Source organism: Cetorhinus maximus, chromosome 8 (assembly GCF_964194155.1).
Source record: "Cetorhinus maximus chromosome 8, sCetMax3.hap1.1, whole genome shotgun sequence".
Classification (NCBI taxonomy): Eukaryota; Metazoa; Chordata; class Chondrichthyes; order Lamniformes; family Cetorhinidae; genus Cetorhinus; species Cetorhinus maximus.
Window position 1 is genome coordinate 115,696,131 of NC_135886.1, and position 24,821 is coordinate 115,720,951.

A 24,821-nucleotide genomic window follows, 5' to 3' on the forward strand; every position below is an offset into this window, starting at 1 on the left:
GACTAGGATTTTTATGTCTCAAATTTCCTTGGTAACTGTCCAGGTAAGTAAGCCAGAACTGTTCCCAGTCTCCAACTCTAACTCGGTGTCGGAGATGTTCATGGAGTGTCCTGGGGAGCAGTGGAGTTGCCCATTGGAAATCCAAATTTCCCGGGTAATTCCTGCGGAAATCCTGATGCACATCCTGGGTTGTACATCTGGCTTCCGATATCCGGAAGATCTGGACCGTTATGTTTGTTATTGAATGTAAACTTACTACTGCCAGCTGATTTATTCAAAACCATTGATGTGTTCGTCAGTTCATTTAATCTGTTGACATCATCTTTCAAAAACATTAGCTCTCAAAGCGAAATGATATTTCACAGTTCTTGTTCTTCAGTCTGTAATATTGTGTTTCAAGGTTGCTTTCATTTGGAGTTGCGTGCAATTCATCAGGCTCTTGCATTGTAAACTTGATGTCTGGAAATGCAGGCTGGTCACATTCCATTTTTTTCCTTGCAGTGTTTTCCACTATTGAGAAGAGTCTAATACGTACACTCTAGTGTCTTCTTGACTTTATTTTTGAGAGAGAGACAAATGCACATGGGCTTGGGATGAAGTGGCTCACGTTGTTTCTGTAAAGAATTTCTTGACTGATTTTTCTCTGGTTAAAAATCCATCTCTGTATCTATAGCCTAGCCTTGCAATTGAGTCCAGTTTTCTTTCATTATGAACATTTCCAGTGATGTGAAAAATAAGGAATTTCCTGGTGACCGTAATTGCAGTGTTTAGAGTATAAATCTGCTCCTCTACCTGTGTAGTTGTTAGCAAAAGGCTCATCATAGCAAAATCAAATTGAGATGCGTTTTCTTTGGTTTGGAGTATTAGGGACCCACTCTGCCATTTTGAGAGGGGTAATAGTAACATGATTCTTATCAAAAGAAGTTTTTAAAATTGTTTGCTGAACCAAGATGGTACTCAGGCCTGTTCTGTGTTATTTTGTTAAAAGTGCTCATCAAGTCATTAATGGAAGGAATACATTAGTATTGGTTTCAATTTGGTTGCACTAATAATTATGAGTAAGAATCCAACTCATGGAACAATATATGTAAAGTAAGCAGCCATATTATTGTAAATGAAAATATATATTTTTTAAAACCATAATGATATTGCATTTAGAAATATATGAAATTGTGATTATCCAGTTTTTGACTGTTGGCCAATTCTTTTAAAATTTCTGACATCTTTTTTATTTTACAGTGTACAATTATGCCGCAGTCTTAATGAAAATCGAGGTTACAATGACGTAACATTTAAAGGTAAGATTTCCTTCAGTTTAAATGGATATTGAGAAGATGAGCTTTGTTAACAGGCTGACCTGAATCATTATTTGAACTACAATTATTTGGCGACTGGATTGCTATACAGAGAACTGACGTGGACTTGATGGGCTGAATGACCTCCCTTTGTGCCAGTTATGACTCTATGACCTTAGGGGTTTTGCTCAAAATGTTGTCCCTCCCACGTGGAGCTCTTAGAATTCAATAGCACAAGACTAGGATCAATCTTCCAAGTTGAATAAGGAGCAGCAATAAGAATCTGAGGCCCTGAGTATCTTAAGAATTCTGAACTCCATTGGTTGACTCATTCAATTGTCCCTTCCGATATAGGTTTGAAGGCCAGTCCTTGTTTCCATCCTTCAATCCACTGAAAGGAAAATTGTTACCCTGGTGCTGGTATTTTCCTGTTTAGTTCTAACATTGACAAAAACATGACCACTTCAAATAGCTGCACTGCAAAGAATTATTTTGATGCTTTTGTGTTTACTTATTTTTATTGTAATTATCTGGTTTAACACTTGCCTGTTTTATCCATGTGATTTGATAGTTATCTTGGTAATGAGTTAGTTTACTGGCTGACATTGCAATGTTGACTTTGATTATATAAAGGACTTGGGGGGAATTATTTCTGGATCTCTGGCACCACTTTTGTTCTGTAATATTTGGTAATGGAAATGTGTTCCTTTTAGCAACTAAAATGATCGATTTCAAGACTGAATGTTGCTGTCAAAAACAGGATGGTGTGAATTTTCACAAGGTTTCATTCAATTGCTGTTATTCTAATTGTTTGTGTAAAGAATGTAGGAAAATTATTTTCTTTCCCCCTGTTATTGAGGCATTAACATCAAGAATTTACCTGTTTTTTTTTTCCTTTGTTGCTGCAGTGTGTGCAATATGCAAAGGGTAAAGGCCCAAAAAATAATATTTTGGGGCACTTTTTAATATAAAGGAAGAACATGCATTTATTTTAACACCTTTCATAACCTTGGAGTCCAAAAGCACTTCACAGCCAATGAAATATTTTTGAAGTGTTATCGCTGTTGTAACATAGGAAACCCATCAATTTTATTAAAACTTTTGGACGTGCAATGCTAAGGAGGATAGCTGATGCATCTTTGGTGATGTTAGCAAGAGAGAAATCTTCTTTCCCTCCAAGCCAAATTTGTTTCCACTGGAGTTTAGAAAATTGAGGGGTGACTTGATTGAAGTACATAGGACCCTGAACGGTCTTGACAAGGTGGACGTGGGAAGGATGTTTCCTCTTGTGGGTGAGTCCAGAACTAGGGGCATTGTTTTAAAATTAGGGGTCGCCCTTTTAGGACAGAGATGAGGAGAAATTTTTTCTCTATGGCGGCGGGGTCATTGAATGTTTTTAAGAAGGAGATAGATATATTTTTGTTGGGCAAGAGATTATTAGGGGTAGATGGGAATGTGGAATTCGAAGTGCAAACAGGTCAGCCATGACCTGTTTGAATGGCGAAGCAGGCTCAGGGGGCTAAATAGCCTACTTCTCCTATTTCATATGTCCATATAAAAGCAAAATACTGTGGATGCTGAAAATCTGAAACAAAAATTGTTAGCTCAACGCAAACGGGAGGAACAGCACCTCACCTTCCAACTAGACAGTCTACAGCCTTCCGGACTTAACATTGAGTTCGACAACTTCAGATCATGAACTCTCTCCTCCATTCCCACCCCCTTTCTGATCCCCCCTTTTCCAATAATTTATATTTTTAAAATATATTTTTCTTTTCCCACCTATTTTTAAATCTATCGTTTATCTCCACCTTTTAGCCCATTTCGATCCCTTCCCCCCACCAGGGCCATCTGCCACTTGTTTGTCTTGCTTTCTACCCTTAATGTCACCATTAGCACATTCCTTAGATAATACCACCACCGTCAGCACCCCTTTGTCTTTTTGTCTACGACATCTTTGGCAACCTCTTCTTTGCCTCCACCTATCACTGGCCCTCTGACCAGCTCTACCTGTTCCACCCCCTCTACCAGCTTATATTTCACCTCATTTCTATATTTCTTTAGTTCTGATGAAGAGTCATACAGACTCGAAACGTTAACTGTGTTCCTCTCCGCAGATGCTGTCAGACCTGCTGAGTTTTTCCGGGTGTTTTTGTTTTTGTTTCATATGTCCATATGTTTGTTCGTATGCAAGTTCCCGCTCAGAAACACTGCCCTCCTCCCAATCTGGTCCATGTTCATGGATGTTTGCTCAAACTCGACTGATAATGTATAGCCTTTGAATTTTGCTCAACTCTGAACTGAGCTTCAAACCCCAAACCATCTGATATTTTAATAGTTTCCTCTTGGCCCCTTGAGTTACACGCTCTTTAAATTCTATTTCTGTGAGAAAACTGTAGGCTGATGCCATCTCTGATTCCATTCCTCCTCAAAAATTCTTGTATGCAAATCCATTTCCCTTCTCCTACCTCTGCAAATGTTAAAAATTGTTTATATTTTTGTGCAAGGCTGCTTTCTTTTGGTTTTCAAATAGTTGTGAATCCCATTTGTGATTTTTTTTTCTCTTTTCTCTACCTGAATGGTTTATTATTAGAGTAGGATGTATTATGTCCTCATATTGTGAGTGGCGCCTTACCACTAAGCAATTGCAGAGACTCCATTGTTGAGGTGAAAAGTTCAATATGTCGGAAATTGGAATAATGGCATGAGTTCTAATTCATGCTGGATATTCAAGCACCAATTCTATGCGCAATCAGGATGGCCATAATAATAAAAAAGTCAAATTTCCATGGATATTTTCATTTTTGTCATTTATAACATCTGCGAAAGAGCCATGAAAACCCTGGGGAAATTATTTTTTGCAATTTTCTGGAGCCACCACTGTTCCACTTGGAATTTTTAGGGCATGATAAGGAGAACTCTTGTGGAACTTTAACCTCACTTCTACTCTGGAGGATTAAGCTGCCCACAACTTTGATGCTGCAAACCTGGTTGCTCTTATTAATTGATTCTTAGGATATGGGTATTGCTGGCAAGGCACAATTTAGTTCCCATCTCTCTTTGGTATTAAGCTGATGGTGGTGTGGGGCTCCCTTGAACCACTGCGGTCCATGTGTCGCTGTTAGTCTCGCAATGCTGTTAAAGGGGCTCCAGGATTTTGATGCAGCCATGATGAAAGAATGGCAATTATATATTCCTGTCAGGATGGGTTGCAACCTGGAGAGCATGATGTTCACATGCACCTGCTGACATTGTCTTTCCAAGTGGTGAAGGTCACGAGTTTGGGAGTTCTTTGTGCGATACATTTGTAATTTGTTGCAGTACTTCCTGTAGATAATGCAGACTGCAACTAGTGGAACAGCATGTTCTGGCACCAGCCAGAGAGCAGGCTATACTAGACCTGGTATTGTGCAATGAGATAGGATTAATTAATGACTCCATAATGAAGGCGCCCCTAGGTAGCAGCGATCATAATATGACTGAATTTTACATTCAGTTTGAGGGAGAGAAGAGTGATTCCAAGACTAATATTTTAAACTTAAATAAGGGCAATTATGAGGTCATGAAGGTACAGCTAGCTAAAGTGAATTGGCAAATTAGATTAAGGGTAGGTCAATAGTTTTGCAGTGGCAGACACTTAAGAGGATATTTCAGAATACACAGAATAGATACAGTCCAACGAGGAAAAAATATTCCAAGGGGAGGACCCACCATCCATGGTTAACTAAAAAAAAATTAAAGATAGTATCAAACTTAAAGAAAAAGCATTGTAAAGATGGGTGACAGGTCAGAGGATTGGACAGAACATAAAAAACAACAACGAATGACCATAAGATCTATAAGGAAGGAAAAGTTAGAGTACAAGAGAAAGTTAGCGAGAAATATAAAGACAGATAGTAATAGTTTCTATAGATATTTTAAAAAGAAAAGCGTTAACCAAGTGAGCATTGGTCCTATAGAAACTGTGTCTGGGGAATTAATAATGGAAAAGAAGGAGATGGCAGATGAATTGAAAGGGTATTTTGCACAATCTTCACAAGAGAAGAAACAAGTACCACCCCAGAAATAGCTGTAAATCAGGAAATGGAAGGGAGGGAGAAACTTGGGAAAATTGCAGTCACGAGGGAAGTGGTACTAAGAAAATTGTTGGAGCTGTGGGCTGACAAGTCCCTGGGCCCTGATGGGCTTCATCCTATGGCCTTAAAAGAAGTGGCTAGTGAGATAATTGATGTCTTTGTTTTAATTTTCCAAAATTCCTGAGATTCAGGGAAGGTTCCATTAGATTGGAAAATAGCGCATATAACTCCTTTATTCAAAAAGGGAGGGAGACAGAAAGCAGGAAACCTCAGGCCAGTTAGCTTAACACCTAAGGGAAAATGTAAGAAGCGATTATTACAGACGTTATAGCAGTGCACTTGGAAAAATTCAGAGTAATCAGGCAGAGTCAACATGGTTTTCTGAAAGGGAAATTGTTTACCCAATTTAATGGAGTTCTTTGAAGAAGTAACATCTGATGTGGATAAAGGGGAAACCGCTGGATGTACTGTATTTAGATTTCCAGAAGGCATTTGATAAGGTGCCACATCAAAGGTTATTGCGAAAAATAAAAGCGCAGTAAAGGGGTAACGTATTGGCATGGATAGAAGATTGGCTAGCTAACAGGAAACAGAGTTGGCATAATGGGTCATTTTCTAGTTGGAAGATCTAACGAGTGGTGTGCAGAGGGATCAGTAGCTGCGGCCTTAACTTACAGTTTATATAAGTGACTTGGATTAAGGGACCGAAGGCATGGTTGCTAAATTTGCTGATGACACAAAGATGGGTACGATAGTAAAATGTGAATAGGACACAAAGAAGCTGCAAAGGGATATACATAGGTTAAGTGAGTAGGCAAAGACCTGGCAAATGGAGTGTCATGTGGGAAAATGTGAAATTGTACATTTTGGCAGGAAGAATAAGAAACAAGCATATTATCGAAGTGGTGAGAGGTGGCAGAGCTCTGAGATGCAGAGGGATCCAGGGGTCCTAGTGCATGAATCGCAAAAGGCTCGTATGCAGTTACAGCAAGTAATTAGGAAAGGTAGTAGAATGTTATTGTTTATTGTGTGGGGAATTGAATTAGAAGTGTAGGGGGGGGTTAAGCTTCAGTTACACAGGGCATTGGTAAGACCATATCTGGAATATTGTGTATAGTATTGGTCTCCTTATTTAAGGAAGGATGTAAATGTGTTGGAAGCAGTTCAGAGAAGGTTTACAAAACTAATACCTGGATTGGCTGGGTTGTCTTATGAGGAAAGGTTGGACAGACGAGGCTTGTATCTGCTGGAGTTAAGAACAGTAAGAGACGACTTGATTGAAACATATAAGATCCTGAGGGGTCTTGACAGGGTTGATGTGGAGAGGGTGTTTCCTCTTGTGGGAGAATATAATACTCGGAGCCACTGTTTAAAAATAAGCGGTCACCCATTTGGGACAGAAATGAGGAGAAATTTTTTCTTAGAGTGTAGTGAGTCTTTGGAGCTTTCTTTCTCAAAAGGTGGTGGAAGCAGAGTCTTTGGATAGTTTTAAGGCAGAGTTAGATAGATTCTTAATAAGGTGAAAGGTTTTTTGGGGTTGGCAGGAATGTGGAGTTGAGGTTACAATCGGATCAGCCGTGATCTCATTGAATGGCAGAGCAGGCTCGAAGGGCCTAGTGGCCGACTCCTGCTCTTAATTTATAAGTTCGTATGTTACGCTGGTGGTGGAGTGTGTATTCCATCATACTCCAGGCTTGCGCCTCTTAATTGGTGGAGAGATTTTGCAGAGTCAGAAGGTGAGCTACACATTTCAGAATACCCATGCCCTGACCTGCTGTTTCAGCACATTGGTCATGTGAGTTTCTTGACATTGGTGACCTGCACGCCACACCTCTTCCCACCCACCTCCACAGTGAGAATGGGGGGATTTGGCAACAGAAATGCAATTGATGTCAGAAGGAAGTGGTTAAGCGCTCTCTTGTGGGGAATGGCCATTCCATGGGCACTTGTGTGATGCAACTGTCATTTGAAACAATGCCAGAATGTTGTGGAAATATTGCTGCATAGAGGTATGGATTGCTTTATGACCTGTTGAATTGCAAATGGAGTTCAAAACTCTGCAAACACACCACTCTGACATTATGATGGAGGGAAGGTGATCGATCAAACAGTTTAACCTTTTTGGGCCTAAAATGCTGCCCTGACAAACCCCTGCATCGATGTTCTGAAGCTGAGATGATTGGATACAAGTCCCCTTCTCTGCAGTGTCCCACAACTCACTCTGTGCAGAATGACCGAGACACGCAATGGCACATATGATCAACGACTGTTTATGTGGTAATTTTTAAAAACAAGTCAAGATATTGTGAGGGGACTAAGACGTCCCACTGTATATTTTTATAAAATATGTTTAGATATCCTCAGCTATTTCTAAAATTTTACAAAGACCATGAAAAATTGCTGAATCTATGTCTTTCTGTGACCCTCGAATAAAAGAGGCTACCTGGCAATATCGGGGGAAACTCGTACATAGTTGTCTCTGTGAAGCCACTAACAACCCCCTGTGGGCTGCACAGGCCAAATTCAAAGAAAGCTCTTCCAAAGGCCACCTGCATTTCATAAACTAGGTTGGCCAACAGGAATCTACCTATTCGTGTGCTGAGACGAAGGGTCCCATAACCTTCCCTTCAATTTGTAATAGTTGAGTCATTTAACAATCTCTGGGAACCAGACGAGGGATACACATCCTTTGTCAAAGACAGTGTCGCGAGGTGGGAGTCATGTGACATGGGCCTCTGGCTTGTGGAACTAGTAATGTTGCCTTGCTGAACTGCAAAGCTCAGCCTACTGCTTACTATCTAACTGGTAGCTTCACAGAAAACGAGCTTTGCCCAAGTTGAACACCTGGCCCCCATCTACACTGCTTCTGCTAGAAATTCTGTACCATCACCTACGAGTCTGATTCATCTCTGCATGCCTATCTCATTGTGTGAAGTCAACACCACTGGAAAAGTGATTTATACACCATCAGTTTTGCAGCCCACTGACCTCTGAAGAAATAACTCATTGGACTTGGATTCTGGACTCTCAAACCCACGTGAAACAATATTTCTTTTCTATGTGGTCTCTGCACTGTAAATCTTTCTTTTACCTATTCCCTCTTTTTACTGTCTGAGAATGGAGGCCATGTTGCCACCCTGCTTTCACGTTTTGAATATGTGCAAATAAACTAACCCTTTGAGTTCAACCTGTCTTGAGTTTGCTGTGGTGTTATTAATAGAAAATTAGATTATACCAAAACCGAGGGGTTGGGAAATACGCCACTGTTTATAAAGAAGGAGACAAATCAAAAACGTCTTTCCGTTCACGGACGAGGAGAAATTAGTGGTGTTTAAATTAACCCCCGTTGCTGTCTGTAACAATATATCTTGTACTGGAGCAATACTGGTTCAGAAGCTCGGCAAGAAGGATCTTTGTAGATGGGTTTAGCTTTGGCCAATACGTTTCACTAAAAAGAATGTACTGGTGAAGTATTTGAAGTAAATTTTTACACACTCTTACTGGCTTGTCTTTGTATGTTATACAGTGATTAGAGAAAAGAGCATATTTTTAATCTTTATATTGAAGGCACCCTAGGCGTTGCTTTCGTGCTTTACAATTGTTTTGCAAGGTTGGCTATCTGTCAAGGGTGGCAGAGTGGTTTCATTGCAATCACTGTAACATTGGGTGTTAACTGAAGATGTTCTAATGATGAACTGAGCTTTTTTTAGTTTCTAATCTTATTAATCCTGTGTTAACACAAAAGGGGAGAACTTTTTTAGTCATTGAAATTTGATTCAAAATTTCAGAACAGATTTAAAATCTTTGTTTTTGATTGTTGACAGCTCATTTCTTTGATTTCCTGTTTTTTGTACAATATTGTTTGATATTGAAGTTTTAATGCCCCTTTACTGACATTGATTTAATTTAATTGTGAAACAGATATCCAACAAGCTTTATACGAGTTGGCGTGGCATGTTATAAAAGGCAATCTAAAACAGGAACAAGCTGCCAGTGCTCTCACTGATGTAATGGTAAGTGATTCACTGTTGAAAAAGTTGTTTTATGCATGCACAGCAATTGAGTGCACCATTGCTATATTCTTTGCCTGAGCTTATATTTAAATTTTGTAGCGGGTTTAGATCTGTGTATGAAAGGGAAACATCACTCAAGGGGAAGTACTTACAATCTGAAGATAGCACCTACTTCATATTTTTTGAAAATATGTTGGTTCCTGAAAGGAATTATTCTAGTCTTAGCCTATCATAAAGCAGTCTCGTGGAAGTTTCTCACTTTACTTTTGACTGTCTTGACAACGGACAGGCCAAAGTTGCCCTTCATAATCTAGATTGGCAATGTCACTGAAATCTGTAGATGGACCCATCAGGTGTCCAAGTTAAGTGCAGCCTTTTCAGTTGTATTAAAAATAGTAGGTCTTGGAAGAGATTGCTGACCACAAAATGATACAGTTCCCCAGAGGTGGACAGACAGTTATAATGTATTAAATTTGTTGTGCTTGTCGGGCACTCTTACTTTATTTGTGCATCACCTCAGTGACATGTAGTCTGTCCTGCAACCACCTACCAGTACCACAAGATGGAGCTTTATAAGCTGCAGAACCTGAAGCAATCATTCCTAAATCTGCATCAGCACTATTTATACAGCCTCACAACTCCAGGACATGGCCAACATTGTTCTTTCAAGAACAGTGAGTTTGCAACAACTACTCAGGCTTTATTCCCTTATTTCAGTTTCTCTTTTATTAAATGACTTGTGAAACTTTTAAATTTTCCTGAGATTAATTGATTAGTTGTGTTGACAATTCATGCCACCTTCCTTGTCCTCGAACTCAAAGGATTTGTTTCCACCTTCCCAGAGTTCTTGTGGCCTCTGCCTTCTGAAATGCTTGTCTTGCCATGATTGCCTTCACTGTCCTAACTCTCTCTCTGGTACTGATTTTATAGGCTGTTATTACCATGTCTGCCTACTTGCTGCTGCACACTTTTATCATAAGACAAAGCTTCAGAAACTTTAGACCCCCCTTGCATCATCGGTCATGCACCCTGAGGAAATTTTGCTTTTTCCTCCTGCAAACAATGCAATGACCGATACACAGGTACTTCTCATGTGTCCCTTCCGTAAAGGAATTTAAGTAAGCTCCAAACTTTCATACCATATATCCTTAATTATTATTAGTGAGCACCACCTATTTAACTTCCAAAAATAGAGTAAAGTAAATGAAACTCTGATTTTTTAAAATTAAGATAAACTAACAGTACATTTAAGGATCAAACTTTCTCACTTTTGAAAAGTTGCACTGTTGCAGCTGTTACCAGAAGGTGTCCTCCAGTATCCATGCAATCATGAGTTGGCTGGTTATGTAACCCATTTTTTAAATCTAAGAATAGGCTGTGATGTCACACTTATACATAAATCTTTAGCTTCATACAGTATCCACTACTTTGCCTCTGATTTGAATTAAAGCCTTGATGAAATGTTTATAAGCAATAGTTTTCTGCTGTCACTTAGCATTTTAATGTTCTCCATGCAAAAACAACTTTGTTTAGAATTGTCATAGTTTTTCAATCACCATTGGAAATAATTGGTTTCTTCTCAACCAGTGCTGATTTATTACTATTCTAGTTAATTAATTACGTGCGCAATCTTAGAAGTTGAAGCAAACCTGAACAATTGATGTGCAATTGTGATAAATAGCTTGCAAATAGAAGATCAAAATTTTCTGATCAATTTCAATCTCAAAATTTTCTTTATTGTAGTTTAGATCAGTAAAAATCCAATTTATTTCTCCTTTCAAAAGAACAGACTTTTCTCTACCCTGTTAATCCTAATTGAGGGTGTCACCATATTATCTAGTGTGTGCTAAGTTTGCACGCAACCTGTGTAATGCAATTGGCGATGTATGAACAACCCAGGACCCAATTTTCAGAGCAGAACTTTGCAACAATTTCATTTGAATTCTTTGATGTTGCTCACAGGCTGTAATGGTTTTTCCCTATTTCAGTGGCAGAAATTTCCAGCATTGTCCGAGTTAAAAGAATTTTCGATGTGAGCATGTAGTTTTGCTGCCAGCCACTGACCCATAGAATTGAGATTGTTGTGAATTTGCACCTTCGTGAATATGTACTGGATCTTACAGTATGGAATTATAGAGAGTCTTACTTTGTGATGGGATTAGACTTACATCATTGGCTTTATGAAATACAAAATCACAAGCTCCAAACCCTGAATAAATTTGAATGCTTAGATTTGTCCCTTTTCCCACCTTTCACTATTTAATGATCCACTGCTTAATTATACAATACAAGTTTTTTGGTTATTTTCTTCAAGTTTAATATTCAAAAACAAAAGCAGGGTTTTTACTTTCTCCAAATTTACAGTTGCATTGTGGTTTTGAGTTTTGTTTCCAAACATAATTGTTCCAGAAATCCATGTTTCTATACTGGCAGTAAAAAAAAAAACTGGCTACCAAGGCCCTTGAGCCTTTATTTATTTCGAAGCAAGACTCCGTACTTGTATACTATCTATTTGATACCCTTGAGTAAAGTAGGCAAAACTGATTTAGTTTATTTGGAATGGAAGCTTGGATAAGAATTTGCACGTTGAATGCTGTAAATTACATTGGGAACTTGTTTGTTCTGAATTCATGAAATTTAGTGAGCAGTTCATTGTTCTAAGAAATTTCTTATTGCCAAGACGGGCATCAATGTTTCACATGCCACCCAGACCAGTTAGTTGTGAAAGAAAGAACATTATTAATTCTGGTATTTACCTAAAATATTTGTTTTCCAAATGCATTAGATGAATACCATAGAAAACACTGACAAAGTTTTCTCTCTACTTCAAACTGAAATAGAACCAAGAGTCATGCGGTTAAACTAACAAAAGGCAGACTTAGAATTTAAATCAGGAAGTTCTTTTGCAAAGAGTCGTCAACATGAAATAGAATGCCAAACAGGATGGAGGAAGTGAAAACCCTGCAATTTTGAAAGAATCAATTGGATGTTGCATTGAGTGAATTCAGGGGATGGCTGGATTGAGATGGGTTGAATAGCCTTGCTTATTCATAATTATATCGTGATCCTGTTGTGTATATTTAGTGTGACTAAGGACATGGGTAGCAGAGTTTTGGAGGGTTGTGCATGGGGTGCCAGCTAGATGTGCATTGGAAAGGTCAAACTTAGAGGTAACAAGCCATGAATCAAGTTTCAGTAGATGAGCTGAATCGGGGGCAGAGGTTGAAAGAGGTGCTCTTGGTGATGATGTGGGTGTATGGTTGGAAGCTCATCACAGTGTCAAATCTGACACCAAGATTGTGAGCAGTCTGGCTCAATCCCAGACAGTAAACAGGGAGCGAGAGAGAGATGTAGTCAGTGTTTTTTTTGTTATAACATCTCTCACCTGGGAATTTTGAGCATCTCTGTCATTTTCGTTCAGTAAATTCTAGTAAGACAAATGTGTTGCTGTTTCTAAAAAAAAACTGGGATAAATTGGGATGGTGCCCTACCTTCCCCTCCACCCTTCATCCCTAGAAAAATAAATACTTTTCTACAGAAAAGCTAACATCAATGTTAATGGGTTGTTTTTCCATTTGAATTTGCAGGAACTTCGGGATGACATGTCATCCATCCTGGCTGATGTTTTCTGTGTTCTAGGTGAGAAAGAAAAATGTTGTTTGCAAAAATTAATGAATGTTAATTTCGTACAATTTTATTGTGAGGTCATAAGATTAATGACAAGTGTTAATTTCAGATATCGAAACAAGTTGCATGGAAGAAAAAAGTAAACGAGATCATTTTACTCAACTGGTTTTAGCATGTTTGGTGAGTATCCTTAGTCTATATTGAAAAATTTTAAGCTTTGGAAGTTTTACTCAAGTTTCTAACAAGTTTATCTGCATTGCATGCAGACCTGGCACATAATTCTTGCCATCTCACAGTATTTAGATCACCAGAATGCAAGGCCACCCAGATAACTTAGTTAGTAGGTATAATTCAGTGACATGTTTTATATCTTATATTTACCTACAAGGATATTTGACATTTTTACCAAGTCCTGATAGATGAAGATTTTGAGGTGCATTCCTCCTGGCCGGTGGAAAATGCTTGAGAAGCACCCAAATGTGAACTTCGTTTTATTCATTCATGGGATGTGGGCTTCACTGGCTGGGCCAGCATTTATTGCCCATCCCTAGTTGCTCTTGAGAAGGTGGTGGTGTGATGCCGCCTTGGACTGCTGCAGTCCATGTGGGGTAGGCACACCCACAGTGTGCCTACCCCACATGGGTACAAATCCTGGAAGGGAGTTCCAGGATTTTGACGCAGCGACAGTGAAGCAATGGCAATATATTTCCAAGTCAGGATTGATGAGTGGCTTGGAGGGGAGCTTCCAGGTGGTGGTGTTCCCATGTTTCTGCTGCTCTTGTCCTTCCAGATGGTAGAAGTTGTGGGTTTGGGAGGTGCTGTCTAAGGATGCTTGGTGAGTTCCTGCAGTGCATCTTGTAGATGGTGCACGCTGTGTTGGTGATGGAGGGAGTGAATGTTTGTGGAAGGGGTGTCAATTAAGAGGGTTGCTTTGACCTGGATGACGTCAAGCTTCTTGAGTGTTGTTGGAGCTTCACTCAGCCAGGCAAGTGGAGAGTATTCCATCAACACTCCTGACTTGTGCCTTTTTAGATGGTGGACAGACTTTGGTGAGTTAGGAGGTGAGTGACTCGCCATAGGATTCCTAGCCCCTGATCTGCTCTTGTAGCCACAGTATTTATATGGCTAGTCCAGTTCAGTTTCTGGTCAATGGAACCCCCAGCACGTTGATAGTGGGGGATTCAGCGATGCCATTGAATGTCATGGGGAGACAACTAGAAGCTCTCTTGTTGGAGATGGTCATTGCCTGGCACTTGTGTGGTGCAAATGTTACTTGCCACTTGTCAGCCCAAGGCTGGATATTGTCCAGGTCTTGTTGCATTTGGACGTGAACTGCTTCAATATCTGAGGGGTTGCGAATGGTACTGAACATTGTGCAATCATCAGTGGACATCCCCACTTCTGACCTTATGATGGAAAGAAGGTCACTTATGAAGCAGCTGAAAATGGTTGAGCCGAGGGCATTACCCTGACGAACTTCTTCAGTGATGTCCAGGAACTGAGATGACTGACCTCCAACAACCACAACCATTTTGCTTTGTGCTAAGTATGACTCCAACCAGCGAAGAATTTTCCCCCTCATTCCCATTGCCTCCAGTTTTGCATGGGCGCCTTGATGCTACACTGGGTCAAATGCTGCCTTGATGTCAAGGGCAATGTTATGACCACAGCTGATGTTCGTTGCTGCATAGTCCAAATCCCAGAGGGAAACTTGGCTTACGGGCCAGAACCTTTTATTTTTGTATTCTAATAATGAGAAGACGACGTACCAATCTCAGCGATAAGAGGTCCAGTAACATTTTTGCGTTTTTAAAAATTAAAAGTAAAGGACTTATTTACATAAAAAAGAAAACTTAAACACACAAGATTACAGTTACAAATTAAGGTTAGTCTTACAAAACATTCCCCCAAAGTTCTCTACTTGGTCAAACCCTCAAGCAAACATTTTCCAGGCACTACTCCCTTACAGATACTTAAATATGGAATCCAGTAATATCTCACAAGGCAGAATGCTGTAGCTTCAATAAAGGTGTACCACATGACCTGTACCCTCATCCCCTTTGCTGTGGAATTCACTTCAGAATAAAACTGATCGCTGCAGCCCAAGACTTCTCAACAGCTCAAACAGCTCCAGCTTGACGGCTCAGCAGCTATCCAGCTCAATAGCTAAACAGCTATCCACAGTAACTCTAATATACCTTTTTCCCCTTTCATCTCAGTCCCATTGTTCGCATACCCCTTTGAAACTCAAACCCTTCCAAATTTAAGATCTTTCATGTTTTTATCTTGTTTTTCCTTTTGTGGTAGTGTAAATATAATATCCCTGTTACTATTTACCTATGGATTCCTGCAAGATACAAACATCTTCCTTATTACTTCTGATTCCCCTTTGAAATTCAAACAACCACTCAACTTATCTAAAATGTTAATGTTAGATCTAACCTATTTACTTGTGCCTGAGACTTAACACCTTTAACCTTTTCATGTTTCCAAACACCCAGACACTCTGACCCCAATCAGCTCTGCCCAGCTTAATTAAATCACACACACATTAGACATCCAGCCGCCTTTACAGAATTACACAATATTCGCCAAAATATTTTTTAAAAATCCATTCTCAGGCAGTCAAACTCACCTCAATTCTGGAGTTCAGCTTTTTTGTCCATGTTTGAACCAAGGCTTTGATGAGGTCAGGAGCTGAGTGTCACTGAGCAGGTTATAGCTAAGCAAGTGCCGCTTGATAGCACAGTTGAATGACCCCTTCCATCACTTAACTGATGGAGAGAAAACTAATGGGGTGGTAATTGGCCAGGTTGGATTTGTCCTGCTTTTTGTGTACAGGACATACCTGGGCAATTTTCCTCATAGCTGGGTAGAAGCCAGTGTTGTAGCTGTATTGGAACAGCTTGGCCAGTTGAATCCTGGCTGGCTGTACAGTCAAATATAGTATTTTTTTAGGTGCATCAGTTGCTAATTCTTCCCATCAACAAGTTGAGGAAAAGTCCAAGGCATGGGAAAGGTTAACTGTTAATTGTATAAATTAAAGTTAAGAGGTCACAGGCGAGGGACATTCATTGGATAATGATTTGTGCACATATGAAGAGACACCCGAGTCAGTTGTAGTTGGTGAGGAACACTTATGCCTTCGAGTCAGAAGGTTGAGATCGAATCCCACTGCAGAACTTCAACACCACTTTGAGTGTACCATGCCTTTAAAAGAAAAGAGACACTCTTCGGCAGCTACGTCTGTGCCCAGGTGTTCCTGGAGAGAGAGCACGGGGTGCCCGCCAGTACGCTTGATGCCTTCCGAGACTGGTGGACGCTGCAGGGCCTGGAGTGCATCATCAGGCCCAGGAATAGCAGATTAATTTGAGTTGCTGAGTTTCTTTTCAAAGTTTTGTTTTTGTTACAGTGCCTCTTCAAGGGCTACTAATTTGTCAATTTGTTTATTGGTTTATGGGTCATTAAAAAGAGAAACACTCAGTGCCCCTTTAAGGGGCTGTCAACCTGTTAATTTATTTGTTAGTTAGTTTATTTATCTGGTTTTGATCAGAAGCATAACGAGACACTTATTGACATTGGTGGGCTGTAGAGTTCCTCCTCCTCCTCGAGGTACTGTGTCCTAAGAGGGCATTGGAGACCATGTACTTGACCAATGATCATTGGATTGATCCATGGTTATGCTTAGCAAAGTACTGCAATGGCTTGCCATTGCCTTCTGCACTATGGCTGACCCAGAAACTCTCCTGCTTTTACTGCCTGTCATCAAATGGAAGAATTTACAGGTTGATAATCAACCTGTATGCCTACATAGTGAATCCATCTTCCATGGCCATCAAGTTCTGAAGTGAGGCTTGAGTTGTAGAGTTAGGAGCTTTATATTTGTAATTTCCTGCTTTGTGAATAAATCTAAACTGAGTAAAGATTGATTTCTGGTCTCCTACACCGACTGGCTATAAGAAGTTTAACAAACCATACTGAGAGTTTTGAAAAGAACCCCACGGTTGGTGGGCAGAACAATTGGAGTGAATAAGCAACAAAATATAGTCACCAATTTTGCCACTGAATTTGAACGATGAGGAGCTATGTCACAGAAGACTGATAACTATGGGAGGGGTTAGGGTACAATGTGCCTGACAGAAAGCACTTCGATGGTTGCAACATATTATCCAACAGCTTAATTTGTGGCGAGCAAGTCCAAACTGGAATGCAGTATTTTGGAATTCCGCAGTGCAAGGGCAGATAAGTGTAAAATGGATGTGTATACTACCTGGATAGAGCTGACAAATTTGACGATTAGCTTAAACCTGAAATGACCTTTCTCAGCAGTTCTCAGTGGATGAATTTTGTACACGAGTGACAGTTGAAGATGACGCTGAAGTAAGTCATCTAAATATAATGTCATAGAATGATTAGAACACAGATTACAACCCATCACGTACATGCCGACTCTCTGCAAGAGCAGCTCAGTTTGTTCCAGTCGCGTGTCTTTATCCTGCAGTCCTGAAATTTTTTTCTCTTCAACTAATTTTCCAATTCCCTTGTGAAAGCAAGGGTTGAATCTGCTTCCACATTTTCAGGCAGTGTATTCCAGATCCTAACCACTCCCTGCATTAAAAAAAATCCTGTTGTCGCCTTAATAACCTTAAATTGATGCCCCCTGGTTCTTAGTGAGAACAGATTTCCCAGTCTACTTTCTTAAGAGCCCTCATGATTTTGAAACCCTCTATCAAATCTCCTCTCACCTTTTCTTCTCTAGCAAGAACAACCTGGCTTTGCCAATCTAACCTCTGAACCGAATTCTTCATCCTTGGACCAACTCTTGTCAATATATTCTGCACCTTCTCCAATGACCCCACATACCTCCCAAATGTGGTGCCCAGAATAGGACACAGCATTTCAGCCAAGGCCAAAACAGATTCTGAGAAGCTAAACGTTTTGGATGTTAGTGAGTTCACGAGGGGCATTTGCCTTTTACAAGTGAAATGTGGACGATATTGTCTGTGTGGCATTTGGTTGAAGATGTTATTTCATGGAGTACTACGACAAGATTCACTGGTTTATAAGTTAATGATGCAACTGGCAGGCCAAATCAGTGAATCCACAGATCCCAACAATCGACCAGTAATGTTTCTTAAATTCTTTAGAATTCACCAATATTTAACTCAAAGGGCTACTTATTTAAATTTGAATGTATTGGAGTTATGTGGCTGACATACAAGATTTAGGGGTACAGTGGTATTTAGAGTTCACATTACCAGTTCTGACATTTAGTCCTACCAGTCCTACCATGTTCATTTGTCTCTATGTTAGAAGAATAGAATTCTAATTGTATGCTTAACCAGTTAATGTCAGCTGAGCAGTTTTGGAATTTACTTCATTGCCTGTGTTCACTGTCCTGGTCACTGACTAGTGATTCTGGTTACAAAATGTTTATTGGGTGGGAACAGGATTGGGCTCAACTATGTTGATTGCCTTGTGGTATATCATGTTGACACACACCATCATGACTCAAATATGAATAATGGCAACTTTGGTGAGTTGCTCATAAGAGACTGGTACCTGTAGAACGATATACTGGTGAAGAGAAAATCACGAAGGGTGGAGACAAATAAGCCAAACTAAGTACCCTTTCTTTGTCTATGAGAATTGTGATTTTACACTCACTTCCTTAAAAGTTTTGGTAGTTGGGTGCATTTTTATAGCAGCAGGTTTATAGCATTTGCTCCTTTTTCACACAAACCAAAACAAAAACTATTGACTGAAACAGTTTCAATTATAGCAAGCTCTGTTTGCGACAAATTCAAAGCTCAGTACTGCCTCCATCAGCCTGGCTTTCCCTACCAACTAAAGTTCGGTAAGGAATAGCTCATACTAATTTAGTGGACCAAACACAATCTCTCCCTGCATCACAATGTTATGTTTGAAAACCTGGAGTAAGATCCTCTGCTTTTGGAAGGACAGCAGTGTCCCTTTAACTAGTTGACTCATCTGTGTAAGACTCTCTCACTCGACTTCTTCAAAACATAAAAAGCATATAAGTTAACATATTAGATTTCTTCAGTTAGTGTATAATAGAAGGATAAAAAGTAATGCAAATGTTGCCTTCCAGTTTTTGTGTAAGAAGAAATTTAGGTCACTTTATAGTTTTGAATGGCAGAGGAGAAATTAACTTACCTGGTTATTTTATTAATTAATGTAAAATTGCAAAAATAAATTCTAAATATTTCTTAATTCCTGGTGAATTTTCTTTCTTAATCCTGAATTTGACATTAAGCCCTCAGATTGGGGGACACAGCATCAGAAGTAGTGGCAACAGAATTTAAGTCCGTTCTTTCAGGTCACAACTTATCACTGAACCCATCATGCAAGAAAGTGTATGTTAAAGACCTCCCCACGTTTGAGAATAACATTTTAAAAAATAGTAGGCCAAATCTTCTTGCCTCCGGACCGTGGGAGACCGGGCATACAACTGAAGATGCATGCCAGCACCCTGTGGAAGTCCTGATGTGCAGACCTATGTGGGAATTGCCCAAGAAATTTAAACTTCAACGGGCACTTCCCCTGCTCCCCGGGACCCTGTTTGAAAGTCTCTGATTCTGAGCTCAAGTTGGAGACTTTGGACAGTTCCACAGTCCGCTTACCTGGATAGGATAGATTAAAACCTGGACTAGCGTCTGGGTGTAACATAACAAATCACACACCCTATCAGACTGGACCAGACTCAACTACCCCTAACTACCTTTTGCCCATCAACCCATTCACCATGTGCTCACCTCACCCATGTACTCACTTCAACTACCCCCTTCTCATTCATTCACTAACAGACTGGAACTTTAAGCTTACTATACAACAGCTGGTGCTGTAATAATTTCCCCCCCACTCTGCTCCACTCTGACTGAGTTCCCTGAGGGACACTGCACTGCACATTTTCTTGACAGCCAGGATTGGAAGAACCCAACAGAAACGCGTTGCAGCATCTGGTCAGGTGAATCTTCGAGCGCAGGAGCAATCTGCTCAGATTTGCTGCTGCTCAGATGATTCAAGCCAATTTTGCTCTGCTTTTGAGATGGAAGTTTTCTATTTTCCTTCCACAAAGTGTGCATGAAAAATAAAGAGCAGAGTTTTTCAGCCTGATGGCAGTGTGATCTGGTCTGTGCAGTGAGGGAAAGTCCTTGAAACTGACATCAAGTTGGGATTAAATGCAAGTGGAGAACCTGCTTGGATCTAGTTGGTAAGGAATTAAGCGGTTGATGTTTTATGCCGCAAGTGGTTGGGATCTCGAATGCATGACCTGAGAGTGTAGTGCAGGCAGACAGAATTGGGGCTTTCAAAAAGAAAAGGATCTGGAGAGAGAAAATTTGTAGAACTGCAGGAAAAGGGCAGGGGAGTGGGGACTAGCTGAGGTGCTCCCGCAGAGAGCTGGCAAGGTCAGCACAGCTGGCTGTAAACATTCTATGAAGGGAACAATCAATGGTTCAGACTTTGCGGAAAAAATAATGGTACGTGAGCAATGCATGCTGTTAATGTGAAAATCATCCAACAACTTGTGGCGAGGAAGAGATACCTATGTGATACGGATTGCTGTAAGTTTGTGGCCAATTTGTGCTGCACCACCATTAGTTCCCCAAATAGTTTCCCAGAGACAGCATCTCGCCCTTAATCTTATCATGATTTTCAAGATACTGCTGCGTTTGTGCATTAATTGTCCATTAAACTCAATTCCTAAAATTACTTTCTGTAGTAATAGGATAAATACCCTTTTAATTGCATGGTTACTTTTCCTGACTGCCCATCAACCTTTCTTGCCCAGAAAGTGAACAGTTATATAAGTATGGAGGTTCATTCCTTCACATAGTGAATTGTTAGAGATTTTAAAAGTGCCATTTTTTCCTTTTCCTTTCTGTCTATTTCTCTCTCTCTCTCTCAATCTAAACCTAATTTTCCTTCTATCTCATTTGACATTGAATTTGCACTCCTCAGCCTTTCCTGTTTATTTCTCAGTCCTTAAATCTCATTGGTTACGGCGATACACTGGTTCTATCATTCACCAAGGTCTCAGATGCCCTGCTGCCTTCAGAATGTAATATAGAAATACAGAAAATAGGAGCAGGAGTAGGCCATTTGGCCTTTCGAGCCTACTCTGCCATTCATCATGATCATGGCTGATCATCCAACTCAATAGCCTGCTCCCGCTTTCTCCCCATATCCTTTGATCCCTTTTGCCCCATGAGCTATATCTAACCCCTTCTTGAAAACGTACAATGTTTTGTCCTCAACCACTTTCTGTGGTCGCAAATTCCAGAGGCTCACCACTCTCTGGGTGAAGAAATTTTTCCTCATCTCATTCCTAAATGGTCTACCCCATATCCTCAGACTGTGACCCCTGGTTCTGGACTCCCCCACCATCGCGATCACCCTTCCTGCATCTACCCTGTCTAGTCCTGTTAGAATTTTATAGGTTTCTATGAGATCCCCCCTCATTCTTCTGAACTCCAGTGAATATAATTGAGTCGGTTGGACTCAATCTCTCCTCATATGTCAGCCCTGCCATCCCAGGAATCAGTCTGGTAAACCTTCACTGCACAATATTCCAGGTGTGGTCTCACCAAGGCCCTGTATAATTGCAGCAAGACATCCCTGCTCCTGTAATCGAATCCTCTCGCTATGAAGGCCAACATACCATTTGCCTTCTTTACCGCCTGCTGCACCTGCATGCTTACCTTCAGCGACTGGTCTACGAGGACACCCAGGTCTCATTGCACATTCCCCTCTCTCAATTTATAGCCATTCAGATAATAATCTGCCTTCCTGTTTTTGCTACCCAAGTGGATATCCTCTCATTTATCCACGTTATACTGCATCTGCCATGCATTTGCCCACTCACTTAGCTTGTCCAAATCACACTGAAGCATCTCTGCATCCTCCTCAGCTCACCCTCCCACCCAGCTTTGTGTCACCTGCAAATTTGGAGATATTACATTTAGTTCCCTCATCTAAATTATTAATGTATATTGTGAATAGCTGGGACCCCAGCGCCGATTCCTGCGGCACCCCACTAATCACTGCCTGCCATTTGGAAAAAGACCCGTTTATTCCTACTCCTTGTTTCCTGTCCGCCAACCAGCTTTTTATCCATCTCAATACACTACACCCAATCCCATACACTTTAATTTTACATGCTAATCTCTTATGTGGGACTTTGTCAAAAACTTTCTGAACGTCCAAATAAACCACATCCACTGGCTCCTCCTCATCAACTCTACTAGTTACATCCTCCAAAAATTCCAGTAGATTTGTCAAACATGATTTCCCTTTTGTAAAGCCATTCTGCCACTGTTTTCCAAGTGCTCAGCTATTAAATCTTTTATAATGGACTCTAGAATTTTCCCCACTACCGACGTCAGGTTGACTGGTCTATAATCCCCTGTTTTCTCTCCACCTCCCTTTTCAAATAGCGGGGTTACATTAGCTACCCTCCAATCTGTAGGAACTGTTCCAGACCTTATAGAATCTCGGAAGATGACCACCAATGCACCCACTATTTCCAGGGCCACTTGCTTAAGTGCTCTGGGATATAAATTATCAGGCCCTGGGGATTTATTGGCCTTCAATCCCATCAATTTCCCCAACACCATTTCCCTTCTAATACTGATTTCTTTCTGATCCTCCCACTCACTAAACCCTGTGTCCCCCAACATTTCTGGTATGTTATTTGTGTCTTCCTTTGTGAATACAGAACCAAAGTATGTATTTAGTTGGCCAGCCATTTCTTTGTTTCCCATTAAAAATTCCCCTGTTTCTGACTGTAAGGGACCGACATTTGTCTTCATCAATCTTCCTCTTCACATATCAATTAAAAACTGACTGTAAAAGTTTCTATGTTCCCCACAAGTTTACCCTCGTACTCTCTTTCCCCTTCTTAATCAATCCCTTGTCCCTCCTTTGTTAAATTCCAAACTGCCCCATTCCTCAGGTCTGTTATTTTTTCTGGCCAATTTGTATGTCTCTTCCTTGGATCTAATACTATCTCTAATTTCCCTTGGAAGCCATGGTTTGGCCACCTTTCCTAATTTAATTTGGCGTCAGACAGGAATAAACAATTGTTGCAGTTCACTCATGCGCTCTTTGAATGTTTGCCATTGCCTGTCCACCGTCATCCCTTTAAGTTGCGTTTCCCAATCCATCATAGCCAACTCGCGCCACATACCATCATAGTTTCCTTTATTAAGATTCAGGACTCTAGTCTCAGAGTCAACTATGTCACTCTCCATCTTGATGAAGAATTCTATCATATTATGGTCGCTCATCCCCAAGGGGCTTCGCACAACTAGATTACCAATTATTCCCTTCTCATTACACAATACCCAGTCTAGGCTGGTTTGTTCTCTAGTTGGTTCCTCAACGTATTGCTCCAGAAAACCATCCCGTATATACTCCAGGAATTCCCCCTCTATACGGTATTGTTACTAATTTGATCTGCCCAATCTATATGCAGATTAAAGCCACCCATAATTACAGATGTTCCTTTATTGCACGCGTCTCTAATTTCCTGTTTAATATCATTCCCAACATCACCACTATGGTTTGGGTGTCTATATACAACCCCTACTAACGTTTTTTGCCCCTTAGTGTTTCTCAGCTCTACCACACAGATTCCATATTGTCGGACCTAATATCTTTCCTCACTATTGCGTTAATTTCCTCTAACCAGCAATGCAACTCCAATGCCTTTTCCTTTTTGTCTGTCCTTTCTAAATACTGAATACCCCTGGATGTTCAGTTCCCATCCCTGGTCACCCTGCAGCCATGTCTCTGTAATCCCGACTCTATCATACCTGTTTACATCTATTTGCATGGTTAATTCATCCAGTTTATTGTGAATGCTCCTCGCGTTAAGGCACAAAGCCTTAAGGCTTGTCTTTTTAACATTACTTGTCCCGTTCCCACTATTTTTCGCTGAGGCCCTGTTTGATTCTTGCCCTTGATTTCTCTGCCCATCACTTTTCTTGTTCCCCTTTCTGTCTTTTGTTCTTGTCCTTGATTTCCCCCTCCTCTGACTCCTTGCATAGGTTCCCATCCTCCTGCCATTTTAGTTTAAACCCTCCCCAACCAGTCTAGCAAATACTCCCCCTAGGACATCAGTCCCAGTCCTGCCCAGGTGTAACCTGTCCAGTTTGTACTGGTCCCACCTCCCCCAGAACCGGTCCCAATGTCCCAGGAATCTGAAACCCTCACCCTCACGCCATCTCTTCGGCCACATATTCATCCAATATATCCTAGTTCTACTCTGACTAGCACGTGGCACTTGTAGTAATCCTGAGATCACTACCTTTAAGGTCCTGCTTTTCAACTTACTTCCTAACTCCCTATATTCTGCTTTTAGCACCTCATCCCTTTTATTACCTATGTCGTTTGTACCAATGTGTACCATGACCACTGGCTGTTCACCCTCCCCCTTCAGAATGTCCTGTAGCCGCTCTAAGACATCCTTGACCCAAGCACCAGGGAGGCAACATACCATCCTGGAGTCTCATTTGCGAAATGACTATCTATTCCCCTTACAATTGAACCCCCTATAACTATTGCATTCCCACACTTTTTACACCTCCCCTGTGCAGCAGAGCCAACTGTGGTGCAATGAATTTGGCTTTTGTTGCTTTCCCGAGAGGCCATTCCCCTCAACAGTATCCAAAGTGGTATATCTGTTTTTCAGGGAAATAGCCACAGGAGATTCCTGCACTGCCTGCCTAGTCCTCTTGCTCTGCCTGGTGGTCATCCATTCCTTTCCTGCCTGTGGACTCTTCGCC

The 24,821-nt window shown here is 40.7% G+C and overlaps 1 protein-coding gene across 1 annotated transcript in view; it reads left to right on the forward strand.

The window, feature by feature from the left end:
• thoc2 (THO complex 2) overlaps positions 1–24,821 on the forward strand; it is a 162,537-nt gene that overhangs the window by 25,235 nt on the left and 112,481 nt on the right. The window contains exons 2-5 of the mRNA XM_078547456.1: positions 1,240–1,298; positions 9,293–9,384; positions 12,972–13,023; positions 13,121–13,191. Coding sequence (XP_078403582.1) covers positions 1,240–1,298; positions 9,293–9,384; positions 12,972–13,023; positions 13,121–13,191 — 274 coding nt within the window. The remainder of the gene's footprint in view (positions 1–1,239; positions 1,299–9,292; positions 9,385–12,971; positions 13,024–13,120; positions 13,192–24,821) is intronic.